Source organism: Oncorhynchus gorbuscha, linkage group LG07, assembly GCF_021184085.1.
Source record: "Oncorhynchus gorbuscha isolate QuinsamMale2020 ecotype Even-year linkage group LG07, OgorEven_v1.0, whole genome shotgun sequence".
Taxonomy (NCBI): Eukaryota; Metazoa; Chordata; class Actinopteri; order Salmoniformes; family Salmonidae; genus Oncorhynchus; species Oncorhynchus gorbuscha.
In genome coordinates this window covers 20,750,099-20,765,262 of record NC_060179.1, presented here as the reverse complement: position 1 = coordinate 20,765,262, position 15,164 = coordinate 20,750,099, and the positions used below count along the sequence as shown (strand labels likewise).

Genomic DNA, 15,164 nt, shown 5'->3' with positions numbered 1-15,164 from the left:
AAACCCTAACACTAACCCTTACCCTAATTGTAACCCTAACACTAAACCTAACCTCTAAGCCTAAAAAAGGCTTTTTGTCCCCACTTGTCAGTATTGTCCTTGTTTTACTATCCTTGTGAGGACTTCTGGTCCCCATAAGGATAGTAACCCCTCCCCCCCACACACACACACACACACACACACAGGGTTCTAAGGGCAGACAAACAGTGTCCTGGCTGACTGTGACTTTTCAAAGCAAAATGACTGATGGTGTCCACAGTGTATTTTCAGAAGAAAGGCCATCCTGGCTCGGCGTCTGCTGCTTTGCCCTGCTCTTAACCACTCAACCATGCGTGTCCATTCACCACAGGGGGAGGAAATAACCCAATTTTCTGGCCTCTGGGCTGGCAAACCACTTTATTTGTACTACTTTTCAGACCTAAAAAAACTCTACGGTCTGGTAGCCTTTTCATACCTCTGAGCCGAGCTAACTTATACTGGGCTGGCTGGTTATACATTCAACCATATACCACTTTTCACACTACTGAGTTGAGACGAGCCGTGCTGATCTGATCTGGTTACACATCCACCATATACACTTTTCACAGAAAGGAAAGGACAATGTGAATAAGAAATATCTGAGCCAGTAAACAGGGCGTTTAGGGTCGGGTTCAGAAGTAGTTCTAAAATGGTATCTGTAGAGGAGTGTTATTCAGCATTGTCCGCTGATCACTTTACCACATAGCACTAATGAAATGGATATTCAATTCATTTTTGTTTATATAGAACATTTAGGTTCTCACTGGGATTTCTTTGTCTTTTTTGTTTCAGGTGTTCGCTCCCCTGTTGAGGCGTTACGCTGAGCTGGAGGAGAGAGTGCTCCAGGAATCAAAGCAGTGACTGAACACTGGCAATTATTTCAATCAGCACATTTCTCCATGGTCTGATGAGCAAATAAGAAGGACTTGCAAACCTGTGCCTTACACGTAATTCCAACCTCTTGAGTTTGACTTTGTAAAACACCTGAAAAAAAAAAAAATTTACAGGTCATTTTTCATGACTGTATCTGCAAGTGACACGACCCTCTTCAATTTGTTTAGTTGTGATGACACTAAGAATACCTCATTTTCTTTGCATTCTTCGCTTCTTCTGTCTAATTGTGTATTCAGCAACCAATCTCTGTTGTCATGCCATGATCATTTCAATGGGCATTTATAGTCAAACAAGTATTTTTGGAAGTATGAAAGTTCCATTAGGGAATTGTCTTCTCACTCAGAAATGAACTGAATAATTTTGTTCTCATGGGAATTCTGAAAGATCTACAGTATTATGAGTATTCTGAATCTTCAGTGATCTACTGTCCTCAAATTTCTTCAAACAATAAAATCTATTGAACTTTTCATGACAACCCATGTCATTATTGTGATTAATCACATTGGTGAAGGTGACTGAGACAGTCTTTTCTTACGATGAGATATTTGTATCTGTTTCTCCTTTGCTGATGTTCTGACTGGGGCTGTGTCCTACTGGTCTATTAATACCCAGCATTCCTAGCAGCGCATACACACACACACACACACACACACACAGGCCCCACGATTTCCACTCCCAATCAATTGTTCATTATTCTCCTCCAGTCCAACCAACATCTGTGCGCTTAAATGATCTCCATAGTTGTGTTCATTAGGCAACAAACTATAATACCATCGGTATTTTGACAAACATACTTTTAGATCAGTTAGATTGTGTTAGGGAGGGAACACACTCAATATACCTTAAAATGACTAAAACCAACTGGAAACTGTATAGAAATGAGAATGGACCTACATTCATACAATCTCTTTACTGTGTCCAGCTGGATAATAATCACAGAAATGAAAGCTAGACAGTCGAGAGCATCGAAAATTCCAAAAACTATGGATATGTGGCCCCCAAGGCAAAATGACTTTGACACCCCTATTCTAGATGGCAAACATATAGGATGTTGAGGCGAATGGTTCTCTTGTCACTTTTTTTTGGCACGTTACACTGTCAACATGTGACAACGTTCCCTTTTTGATCAACCTCCAGAGGATCTGAATTTGAGGGTGAACTTGACACTGTGCTGGGTGTAACTGGGGGGGTTGACAAGTGACGAGAAATGTATCCTTTATTGTTGGGAGGCACAAACGCAAAGGAAAACCTTGCTAGTGGTCTGTGGGCCTGCGATCATCCACAAAAGAAAGAATACATTTACTATTTATAGGAATAATCCTAAGAGTAATGTAGAGCACACATATACATCCGAGATGGCATAGCAGTCAGACGTCCTTTGTCCTCGTCTTGTCGTGTCTCGTGTATATATATATATATATATATATATATATATATATATATATATTTACAACTTTCTTTGCATACATTTTTAAATATATATTTTTTATTTTCCATAAACTCACCTTCAAAACAGTCCTGCAACCCGCCTCACCAATTTATATATATATAAAAAAGAAAGTATTATTTAACTTAAATCTGTAGTCCTCCTTAGAAGCTAACCAGAAGCTGGCCAGAAGCTAACCAGAAGCTAACCAGAAGCTAATCAGAAGCTAGCCAGAAGCTAGTTAGCTTCTTTACTGGCTAATCGTTAGTATTCAGCTAACCACGGTTTGTGGTCATCAGATCTATCGCCAGTTCTGTACGGCGCGGCTCGGACCGGAACATACCGGACCTATTTTTCTCCCCGTGTCCCCGGATTTCAACCGCCAGCTCTGGACATTTATATCTGGATCTCGCAGCTAGCTAGCTGCTATCCGTGTGACTATCGGCTTACGTCGATCCCGGAGCAAACATCAATTATTCCGGAGCTAGACAGCTGAAGAGTTCCATCAGCCACTCCTGGGCTACAATCACCTATCTGGACCCATTTTACTGCCAACGCAGAGCCCCACCAGTCCTTCACAACTGGACTACCGATGTTATCTGCCCGAGGGAGTATCCAGCTGGCTCCTCCGTCGCGACGTTACCTGAACGCCCATCTGCGGCCCTCTAATCGTTAGCTGATTTATCGGCTGCTATCTGAATAGATCTATTGGACAATTTTTTCTTTTTTATTCTTGGGCCTCTATAACTATATCTATTTTATTTTTAGCGAATTGGATTGATCCCCTCTACCACACAGAACCCCACTAATCCTACCGACGGAAACGCACGAGGTGGATAAAAACAGACCTCCATCCTATGCTAGCTTGCTACCGATGGTCCGGCTAGCTGTCTGAATCGCCGTGACCCCAACCAACCTCACTACTCACTGAACCCTTTTGATCACTCGACTAAGCATGCCTCTCCTTAATGTTAATATGCCTTGTCCATTGCTGTTCTGGTTAGTGTTTATTGGCTTGTTTCACTGTAGAGCCTCTAGTCCTGCTCACTATACCTTATCCAACCTATTAGTTCCACCACCCACACATGCAATGACATCTCCTGGTTTCAATTATGTTTCTAGAGACAATATCTCTCTCATCATCACTCAATACCTAGGTTTACCTCCACTGTATTCACATCCTACCATACCTTTGTCTGTACATTATACATTGAAGCTATTTCATCGCCGCCAGAAACCTCCTTTTACTCTCTTTTCGAGACGTTCTAGACGACCAATTCTCATTGCTTTTAGCCGTACCCTTATCCTACTCCTCCTCTTTTCCACTGGTGATGTAGAGGTGAATCCAGGCCCTGCAGTGCCTAGCTCCACTCCTATTCCCCAGGCGCTCTCTTTTGATGACTTCTGTAACCGTAATAGCCTTGGTTTCATGCATGTTAACATTAGAAGCCTACTCCCTAAGTTTGTTTTATTCACTGCTTTAGCACATTCTGCCAACCCGGATGTTCTACTGTGCCTGAATACTGGCTTAGGAAGATCACCAAAAATTCTGAAATTTTCATCCCTAACTACAACATTTTCAGACAAGATAGAACTGCCAAAGGGGGTAGAGTTGCAATATACTGATAAGATAGCCTGCAGAGTTCTGTCCTACTATCCAGGTCTGTACCCAAACAATTTGAACTTCTACTTTTAAAAATCCAACTCTCTAAAAACAAGTCTCTCACCGTTGCCGCCTGCTATAGACCTCCCTCTGCCCCCAGCTGTGCTCTGGACACCATATGTGAACTGATTGCCCCCTATCTTCAGAGCTTGTGCTGCTAGGCAACCTAAACTGGAACCTGCTTAACACCCCAACCATCCTACAATCGAAGCTTTGATGCCCTCAATCTCACACAAATGATCAATGAACCTACCAGGTACCTCCCCAAAGCTGTAAACACAGGCACCCTCATAGATATCATCCTAACCAACTTTCCCTCTAAATACACCTCTGCTGTCTTCAACAAAGATCTCAGCGATCACTGCCTCATTGCCTGCATCCGTAATGGGTCAGCGGTCAAACGACCTCCACTCATCACTGTCAAACGCTCCCTGAAACACTTCAGTGAGCAGGCCTTTCTAATCGACCTAGCCGGGGTATCCTGGAAGGATATTGATCTCATCCCGTCAGTAGAGGATGCCTGTTTTTTTTTAAATGCCTTCCTAGCCATCTTAAATAAGCATGCCCCATTCAATAAATTAGAACCAGGAACAGATATAGCCCTTGGTTCTCCCCAGACCTCACTGCCCTTAACCAACATAAAAACATCCTATGGCATTCTGTATTAGCATCTAACAGCCCCCGTAATATGCATCTTTTCAAGGAAGCTAGAAACCAATATACACAGGCAGTTAGAAAAGCCAAGGTTAGCTTTTTCAAGCAGGAATTTGCTTCCTGCAACACTAACTCAAAAAAGTTCTGGGACACTGTAAAGTCCATAGAATAAGAACACCTCCTCCCAGCTGCCCACTGCACTGAAGATAGGAAACACTATCACCACTGATAAATGCACTATAATTGAGAATTTCAATAAGCATTTTTCTACGGCTGGCAATGCTTTCCACCTGGCTACCCCTACCCCGGTCAATAGCACTGCACTCCTCACAGCAACTTGCCCAAGCCTTCCCCATTTCTCCTCCCAAATCCAGTCAGCTGATGTTCTGAAAGAGCTGCAAAATCTGGACTCCTACAAATCAGCCGGGCTAGACAATCTGGAACCTTTCTTTCTAAAATGATCTGCCAAAATTGTTGCCAACCATATTACTAGCCTGTTCAACCTCTCTTTCTTGTAGTCTGAGATTCCCAAAAATTGGAAAGCAGCTGCGGTCATCCCCCTCTTCAAAGGGGGGGACACTCTTGACCCAAACTGCTACAGACCTATATCTATCCTACCCTGCCTTTCTAAGGTCTTCGAAAGCCAAGTCAACAAACAGATTACCGACCATTTCAAATCTCACCATACCCTCTCTGCTATGCAATCTGGTTTCCGAGCTGGTCATGGGTGCACCTCAGCAACGCTCAAGGTCCTAAACGATATTTTAACCGCCATCGATAAGAAACATTGATCTGGCCAGGGCTTTCAACTCTGACAATCACCACATCCTCATCGGCAGACTCGACAGCCTTGGTTTCTCAAATGATTGCCTCGCCTGGTTCACCAACTACTTCTCTGATAGAGTTCAGTGTGTCAAATCGGAGGGTCTGTTGTACGGACCTCTGGCAGTCTCTATGGGGGTGTCACAGGGTTCAATTCTTGGACCGACTCTCTTCTCTTTATACATCAATGATGTCGCTCTTGCTGCTGGTAAGTCTCTGATCCACCTCCATGCAGAATACACCATTCTGTATACTTCTGGCCCTTCTTTGGACACTGTGCTTAACAACCCCCCATGCAAGCTTCAATGCCATACAGCTCTCCTTCCGTGGCCTCCAATTGCTCTTAAATACAAGTAAAACTAAATGCATGCTCTTCAACCGATCGCTGCCTGCATCTGCCCGCCTGTCCAACATCACTACTCTGGACGGCTCTGACTTAGAATACGTGGACAACTACAAATACCTAGGTGTCTGGTTAGACTGTAAACTCTCCTTCCAGACCCACATCAAACATCTCCAATTCAAAGTTAAATCTAGAATTGGCTTCCTATTTCGCAACAAAGCATCCTTCACTCATGCTGCCAAACATACCCTTGTAAAACTGACCATCCTACCAATCCTTGACTTTGGCGATGTCATTTACAAAATAGCCTCCAATACCCTCCTCAACAAATTGGATGCAGTCTATCACAGTGCCATCCGTTTTGTCACCAAAGCCCCATATACTACCCACCATTGCGACCTGTACGCTCTCGTTGGCTGGCCCTCGCTTCATACTCATCGCCAAACCCACTGGCACCATGTCATTTTCAAGACCCTGCTAGGTAAAGTCTCCCCTATAGCACGCGCTCCAGCAGGTATATCTCTCTGGTCACCCACAAAACCAATTCTTTCTTTGGCCGCCTCTCCTTCCAGTTCTCTGCTGTCAATGACTGGAACGAACTACAAAAATCTCTGAAACTGGAAACACTTATCTCCCTCACTAGCTTTAAGCACCAGCTGTCAGAGCAGCTCACATATTACTGCACCTGTACATAGCCCCACTACTGTATTTATTTTATTTATTTATTTTGCTCCTTTGCACCCCATTATTTTTATTTCTACTTTGCACATTCTCCCACTGCACATCTACCATTCCAGTGTTTTACTTGCTATATTGTATTTACTTTGCCACCATGGCCTTTTTTTTGCCTTTACCTCCCTTATCTCACCTCATTTGCTCACATCGTATGTAGACTTGTTTCTACTGTATGTATGTTTTACTCCATGTGTAACTCTGTGTTGTTGTATGTGTCGAACTGCTTTGCTTTATCTAGGCCAGGTCGCAATTGTAAATGAGAACTTGTTCTCAACTTGCCTACCTGGTTAAATAAAGGTGAAATAAAATTAAAAAATAAATAAACATGATATACCATTACTTACATACAGTGCCTTCTGAAAGTATTCATACCCCATAACGTATTCTACACTTTGCTGTGTCTTACCCATCTACACACAGTACCCCATAATGACAAAGTGAAACTGTTTTAGAAATTTTTGCAAATGTATTGAAATTTAGATACAGAAATATCTAATTTGCATAAGTATTCACACCCCTGAGTCAATACTTTGCAGAAGCGCCTTTGACAGCGATTACAGCTGTGAGTTGTATTCTTGCTAAGTCTCTAAGAGCTTTCCACACCTGGAATGTGCCATATTTGCCCATTGTTCTTTTCAAAATTCTTCAAGCTCTGTCAAATTGGTTGTTGATCATTGCTAAACTACCATTTTCCAAGTCATTTTCAAGCAGATTTAAGTCAAAACTGTAACTCGGCCACTCAAGAACATTCCCTGTTTTCTTCATAAGCAACTCCAGTGTAAATCTGGCCTTGTGTTTTAGATAAATTCATCTCCCAGTGTCTGGTGGAAAGCAGACTGAACCAGGTTTTCCTACAGGATTTTGCCTGTGCTTAGTCCCATTCCGTTTATTTTTTATCCTAAAAAACTCCCCAGTCTTTAACAATTACAAACATAACCATAACATGATGCAGCCACCACTATGCTTGAACATATGGAGAGTGGTACTCAGTAATGTGTTGTATTGGTTTTGCCCCAAACATAACACTTTGCATTCAGGACAAAAGGTTAATTGCATTGCCACATTTTCTGCAATATTACTTTAGTGCCTTGTTGCAAACAGGATGCATGTTTAGGAATATTTCCAGAGCGACTTACAGGCTTCCTTATGACATTTTCACTCAATAGTGCATCATTTAGGTTAGGTATTGTGGTATTCCTTAAAAGGTGGGGTTTCACGGAATGTTGTTGATCCATTCTCAGTTTTCTCCTATCACAGCCATTAAACTCTGTAACTGTTTTAAAGTCACCATTGTCCTCATGGTGAAATCCCTGAGAGGTTTCCTTCCTCTCCGGCAACTGAGTTAGGAAAGACGCCTGTATCTTTGTAGTGACGGTATATTGATACACCATCCAAAGTGTAATTAATAACTTCACTATGCTCTAAGGGATATTCAATGTCTGCTTAACACATTTTTAAAATTCCATCTACCAATAGGTGCCCTTCTTTGTGAGGCATTGGAAAACCTGCCTGGTCTTTCTGGTTGAGTCTGTTTGAAATTCACTGCTTGACTGAGGGACCTTACAGATAATTGTATGTGTGGGGTAAATATATTAGGTAGTCATTCAAAAATAATGTTAAACACTATTATTGCTCATAGAGTGATGTGATTTGTTCATTAAATAATTATCCTGAACTTATTTAGGCTTGCCATAACAAAGAGGTTGAATACTTATTGACTCAAGACATTTCAGCTTGTGTTGTGTGTTTGCCAGTGACAAAAAAAGATCTACATTTAATCCATTTTAAATTCAGCCTATAACACAACAAAATGAGGAAAAGTCAAGGGTGAAGTAGATATAATATTCTCAATAACATAGAGAACAATGTCAAAATGGAAAATGTTCTTCTTACTGTCTGTCTGTCTTTTAATCGTTAGCATAAGTGGTTTCGATTCACTGCTCCCATGTTGATTTTGACTGCCAGACTTTATTTTATTTCACTTAAAGAAAATGCTTGTGCTTAACTGAGAGAATTCCTACTTCCTAGGAATCTCATCACCACGATGTGGAAATTACGCTTTAATTAAACAAATTGGCTGTTCAGAGAACATTTGTGTCTTTTTCAAGAACAGAAAAACACAGTAATTAAAGGAGACAATGGAGTGGAACCCTTTTGCGTGTAAGGAGCTGCAAGTGATACGTTATTCCGTTAGACTCCGTTAGGATATTAGGAAATGTAATCTTGTAAATCTCAAACGAAGTTCGATGAACTCTTTATATCCATGGCTCTAATTCTTTTTCAAACTATTAAAAGGTGAACTGGTAATGGACTGGAATTACACTATGTTACATCAAATTGTAAGATAATGTCTTTCATTATCAGTCTTTCAGCTGAAGAAATGATCATTGATATGTCATCTCGTGATACGATCATGAGATGGCACTGTGATCACAATTGTAAATGTGTGTCTGGTATCAACACTTGGGGAAATGTAACCATTTTCATGAAATGTCTGTTGAACAAAGCATCTATTACCTCTGAAGGTGCTGCGTGGCCTGAGGAGTGTTCTGGTAAGTTTGGCAGGCAGTTAGGGCTGTGTGAGTGACTGTCTCCCTGCATTTGTCCAGTTTGTACCCACCCTGAAGGTAGCAATTGAGATGTCACAAACCCCTGAACCCAACAATCTCCTCTAAGGCTCAGCTCAGAGAACTTCTCCACCTCTAACGTCACGTTGGGAGCAGATTTGTTTTGGTGAACTACACTTGTATGGCTACCTTGCCAGAGACCTGAAGACTTGTGTGAGCTTGCAGTGTTTAGGTGCGCAGGTGTCTGGGTTCGATAGGGTATGCAAACATTGATTCAGTGGCTACTTGGGACTCTAATCATTATTCATTCCAACAAGTTTCAAGAATAAGGTTTTCTTGGGTTCAGGTTGACACTCAACTACACAAAACACTGCTTTAATGGCAAACCAAAAATAAAGGCAACTGTTTATTTTCTGTGCAGAAGGAGTTTTTGTTAAACTTATCCTGGAGTGCCAAAAACCAATTTCAACAGAAGAGGGCTCTTGCTGATATGCATGTACCTTTTCTTTCCAAAATCATCACCTTCCACTTATTAACAAGCCAAGAGCATAAATACAGTATCACAACACAGACCGAAACAATAATACACTCAGGGTTTCAGGCAAAGTTAGAAAGATACATATAAATGACACTAACAGTGCCCTAAAGACCTTGTCTATTTTGGCTTGCCGTTGTGCATCACAGGATCAAATAATAGGCCAGCTCTTCCAGGGGGATGTTTTTTTCCTGACACTAATTCCTGTAACACACAACAGCTCTGAGCCACAGGAACAAAGAGACCGCAGATGGGGAAGCATTGTGACAAATCCCTCCTTCCACAGAGCTCCTGGATCAAATATGTTTAGGCAGTGAGAGGCACTCTGGGAGACGCATTTTTTTTAAACAATTTTTTGTACATTTCTCTTTGTTGGCGGTTGTGTGTATATGTGCACTTGGAGTGTTAGGTTGTCAGAATACACTCAACATGTGTGGGCTATAGTATTCACTCTTCACTCTGACACACACACACACACACTCCCCTGCCAAAACCTAATATGACAGTTGTTTGCGTAACCTTTCCAAAGCTCAGAAAGCATTTGTGACCATTTGATGCACCTGTCACCCCCATGGCAGTGCCGTGTATTTGGAGTAGTGTGTCAGGCGATAATGCGAGAGGCTGAAGCAAAAAAAATAAAGGATTATGCTGAAGAAAATGCTCCAGGAGGTTGAACTCAAAAGGATGAATAAAATGAAGCTCTCGCTGTGAATGAATCCGGCTATGATTTTTTTTTGAAAAGGTTAGTATGCACTTGAGACTGTTAGCTCATATCACATTAGATCATAAATGTCGCACCTTTTGGAACAAAATGGAGTTCTTTGACTAATGCCGTGTGGCAGGATGAGATAGAATGTGGTTCAGATGAGGATATATGCTGATAGACGAGCAGCAGGGAAAATGTGGTTTTCCTTATGTGACTTGTCATGCCTGGACAAGACATCATGTGCATGGTTAATGCAATGTTGACAGAAAAACCTATGTGGCTTCTTTACAAGCACTCTCCCACTGTTTGTCTAGCTGTATTGTATTATTTGTTTTGTATGACATTTAAAAATGTTGCTTTAATTACTAAATGCTATCAGTTATGGGAAGAAAAATAACATCCTCCAAAAGGAAGACAATATGAGACAAACTTGTGTTTAACCAACACCACAGAATGTAATGAGTTAGGATGCCTCAAATAACCTTAATTAGTTACAGTGCAACAGCAGAGAAAGAAATGTAAAAAAATACATCAAACAGAATGGTTCAGTGAAGCGTTTGAGGATGAATAAGTATAATCTGAGAATATTTGTTTAGTTGAGTCGTTGTCGTGTACTCCAGACTTTTTGGGTGTTGATAGTTCAGTCAGATTTTTACTTTAGAACTTCCTGTATTCTGTTGTCAAGGCCATGATGAGAATGGCACCGAGGTGCAGTGGTAGAGGCTGTTAGAATGTTTGAATACATTTTATCCATGCTGCTGTAACAGTATAATTTTAAACCGTCCCCTTGCCCATACCCGGGCGCGAACCAGGGACCTTCTGCACACATCGACAACAGTCACCCACGAAGCATCGTTACCCATCGCTCCAAAAAAGCCGCGGCCCTTGCAGAGCAAGGGGAACTACTACTTCAAGGTCTCAGAGCAAGTGACGTAACCGATTGAAACGCTATTTAGCGCGCACCGCTAACTAAGCTAGCCGTTTCACATCCGTTACACTGCCACTTTTTAACTATTTATTTTCTGTGCGTGTGCAAGTACTCTAATTAAAAAATGTTGTCATTTAGCAAACACTCCTATCCAGAGGGACAGCAGTGAGTGCATAGACTTTCATACTTTTTTGTGCCGGTCTCCCATAGGAATCCAACTCACAACCCTGGCATCGCAAACACCATACTCTACCAACTGAGCCACACTCGTAACTGTGTTATAAGTTGTCCGCACACCACTGCTGACAACTTCCTGGTTTGTTTTCTACCGGGTAGAAAACAGTTAGACCTGTGAGTTGTCTTCCTCAAGTAGGCCTGTGGGTGGGGTGGTAAGTCATCTTCCTCCTCAGACACGCTGGGAGCATAGGAAGCCCTTGATGTTCTCCAGATGTGGAGGGATACCCCTGCCTCTGTTTAGTCATGTGAAGGAAAGATGGGGCTGCCATTACACCCATTACTTCCAGCAGTCTGGCGCTAACATTAAAAGCAGCTGCTGTTAGCAGTTCCAAGCTGGCCATTTTGTCTCAGTAACTCAACTAGGTTTTATGGGGCGACTGGGTTTCACCTGAGCTCCTTCCCAGATGTCTGGGAAGAGGGGCCGGTGTTTCAACCCTGAGGGCAGTCGGCCAGTCACACATGGCCTTTCACTGTGTGGTGTAAGTCAGACATTTTGGGTGGTCCGGGACTTTGTAGTGTAGCCTGCGGGACCGAAGGTGGTGTGGGAGTTTAGACAAGCTCTGATGGAATTTCGGAAGACCTGTTTATAGCCTACTGCAGAGGCAGAGCTCTGACTGCAGTCAGTTCTGAGAGTGAAGCTTTAGTAAGAATTACTGCTCTTGGTGGAAGGCCAACAGTCATAAAGCATGAATGAACTGCAGCACAGATATTCTCATCATCAAAGATGATCTGTGTCTAGAGTATTGCTCCGGAATCCATATTCAACAAAGCAATTTGAACTGTCATCTGGAAAACCACACAGTACAAGTTAATCATGTCATTGAGCTTTTTCAAACATTGCTGTTACTTTGGTGCATCCGAAGTTCAATTCACACAGCCCTGTATCCTCCTCACTACTTCCTCCCTATGACTCCTGGAATATTTTAAGCTGTTGTGAGCCGGTCAAAACGTAGCCTACTTACTGTTCAAGGAGACAATCGTTCTTTCAATTGGTATCCAGCAATTTCCTTTACTGCTAGCTATACATTGCCTAGCAGTAGCAGTGGGAAAAAGAGAGTAGACAGAAATAAATCCAACTGCTGCAAGAGTGCAGCTCTGTTGGTTTGTCATTCTGTACATAGTCACAGCACGGTTTTAGAGTTAAGAGGACACTTTGTGCGAGTGAAAGGCTTGTGAAATCCAACTTCAACAACACAGAAGTCTTTAGTCAAAATACTCAAATAGCCTGGTTAACAATTATGGCTAGCAGCTAGCTGTTTTGTCAGCCCTGCATGCAATAAAGCTGATTATGCAACACTTGAACAAAAGTGCAATGTCCGCTGCCTCTTCAATAATGCATGCAGCCATTTTGTTTCCTCACATTGAACTTCCTTTTGCCCGATGAAAGAAGAAAAAAAAAGGCTTTGAGTAATTGCTAACACAATGTGGGTGGATTAACCTAGTTGTTTTTTAGGGAAGGTAGATGAGGTCTTTCTGCATAATGTGCACCCTTGTCAATTCCTCTGTGGACATAGCATGAGACAGGGCTGCCACAGTCCGTTTGTGTCATGGTGCATCTCTGGCATGTGTGTAAAAACATGTTTCTGGACTGGAGCAGAATTGTCCTCTGGCTAGGTCTTAGCCTTGGAGGGCCTTATACGACCCTGTGTCCAGGTACCTTTAGTACCTAAGGAGTGAGGCCTAACATCAACAGAAGAAGTGTTAAAGCAGCTGTGGGGTGTGATTTCATCATATGTAACCAGGAACATAAAAAGCGACAGGAGACCTGCTCCCTCATCTCAGGGTAGAGGAAGGCTGATGCTAAGATACGTACGGGGTACGTTTTAGGACACTGTTAGCCTCAAGCCTCACACTGAGGGTAACCTAAAATGTACACAGGTACTGTGCCCAAATTGACATCAAGGGTTCTAGCTAGCATTTGGCCACAAAGGGAGAGGGAACACTTGCTTTGATCAATTGGAGTTATATTGAAATACTGTTGTTTATAGTTACAATATCTGTGAGAGGTTTGACAAGTTCTGTGCTGAAGCCCCGGCTTCAAACAAATCAAATCAAAGTTTATTTGTCACGTGCGCTGAATACAACAGGTGTAGACCTTAAAGTGAAATGCTTATTTACAGGCTCTAACCAAAAGTGCAAAAAAGGTATTTGGTGAACAAAAGGTAGGTAAAGGAATAAAACAACAGCAAAAAGACAGGCTGTATACAGTAGACAGGCTATATACAGTAGACAGGCTATATACAGTAGGCAGGCTATATACAGTAGACAGGCTATATACAGTAGCGAGACTACATACAGTAGTGAGGCTACATACAGTAGCGAGACTACATACAGTAGACAGGCTGTATACAGTAGACAGGCTGTATACAGTAGACAGGCTATATACAGTAGACAGGCATGTTATGGGGATTTTATATAAAGGAAATTTGTCTTTTTTGTGTCTGTTGAAAATTAAAGATTACTGACAGAAGAAAATATTGCTTTATTTATCTGATCATATTGGAATATATTTGTTAGGTTTTCAGTAGGTTCAATTGTATATTCAAAAAGACTACATCAGTAAGGCCAGGCTGCATTCACAGTAGACAGGCTGTATACAGTAGAGAGGCTATATACAGTAGTGAGACTACATACAGTAGACAGGCTGTATACAGTAGACAGGCTATATACAGTAGACAGGCTGTATACAGTAGACAGGCTGTATACAGTAGACAGGCTATATACAGTAGACAGGCTGTATACAGTAGAGAGGCTATATACAGTAGCGAGACTACATACAGTAGTGAGGCTACATACAGTAGCGGGACTATATACAGTAGTGAGGCTACATACAGTAGACAGGCTATATACAGTAGACAGGCTGTATACAGTAGACAGGCTATATACAGTAGCGAGACTACATACAGTAGTGAGGCTACATACAGTAGCGAGACTATATACAGTAGTGAGGCTACATACAGTAGCGAGACTATATACAGTAGTGAGGCTACATACAGTAGCGAGACTATATACAGTAGCGAGACTATATACAGTCGCGAGACTATATACAGTAGCGAGACTATATACAGTAGCGAGACTATATACAGTAGTGAGGCTATAAAAGTAGCGAGGCTACATACAGACACCGGTTAGTCAGGCTGATTGAGGTAGTATGTACATGTAGATATGGTTAAAGTGACTATGCATATGTGATGAACAGAGAGTAGCAGTAGTGTAAAAGAGGGGGTGGTGGGTGGGACACAATGCAGATAGCCCGGTTAGCCAATGTGTGGGAGCACTGGTTGGTCGGCCCAATTGAGGTAGTATGTACATGAATGTATAGTTAAATTGACTATGCATATATGATAAACAGAGAGTAGCAGCAGTGTAAAAAGAGGGATTTGGATAAGTGCACCGGTAGCAAAAAATGACACCACAACAGGAAAATCATTCCCAAATTGAGGAATATTACAAGACTATGTTTACAGCGTGGTGTGGAGAGAAATGGAGCCACACTGCGATTGTACAATTTGCAGTGAATGTGTCTTTGAGTGACTTATTTTATTTATTCATGAGAAAAGCCAAGTCTGTTACGTTATGCTTACTGTCCTGATCGTTTTTGGGTGAAAGTCACAGGGGGACACTCACACATGCTTC

At 41.9% G+C, this 15,164-nt stretch overlaps 1 protein-coding gene across 3 annotated transcripts in view; it reads left to right on the top strand.

Moving 5' to 3' along the window:
* The window catches only part of xylb (xylulokinase homolog (H. influenzae)), a 62,715-nt gene extending 61,328 nt beyond the window's left edge, over positions 1-1,387 (top strand). For all 3 annotated transcript variants that reach the window (XM_046355768.1, XM_046355767.1, XM_046355770.1), the window contains one exon: positions 811-1,387. In XM_046355768.1, the coding sequence (XP_046211724.1) occupies positions 811-879 (69 nt within the window). In that variant the 3' untranslated portion in view covers positions 880-1,387. The remainder of the gene's footprint in view (positions 1-810) is intronic.
* Positions 1,388-15,164: the final 13,777 nt, after the last annotated feature.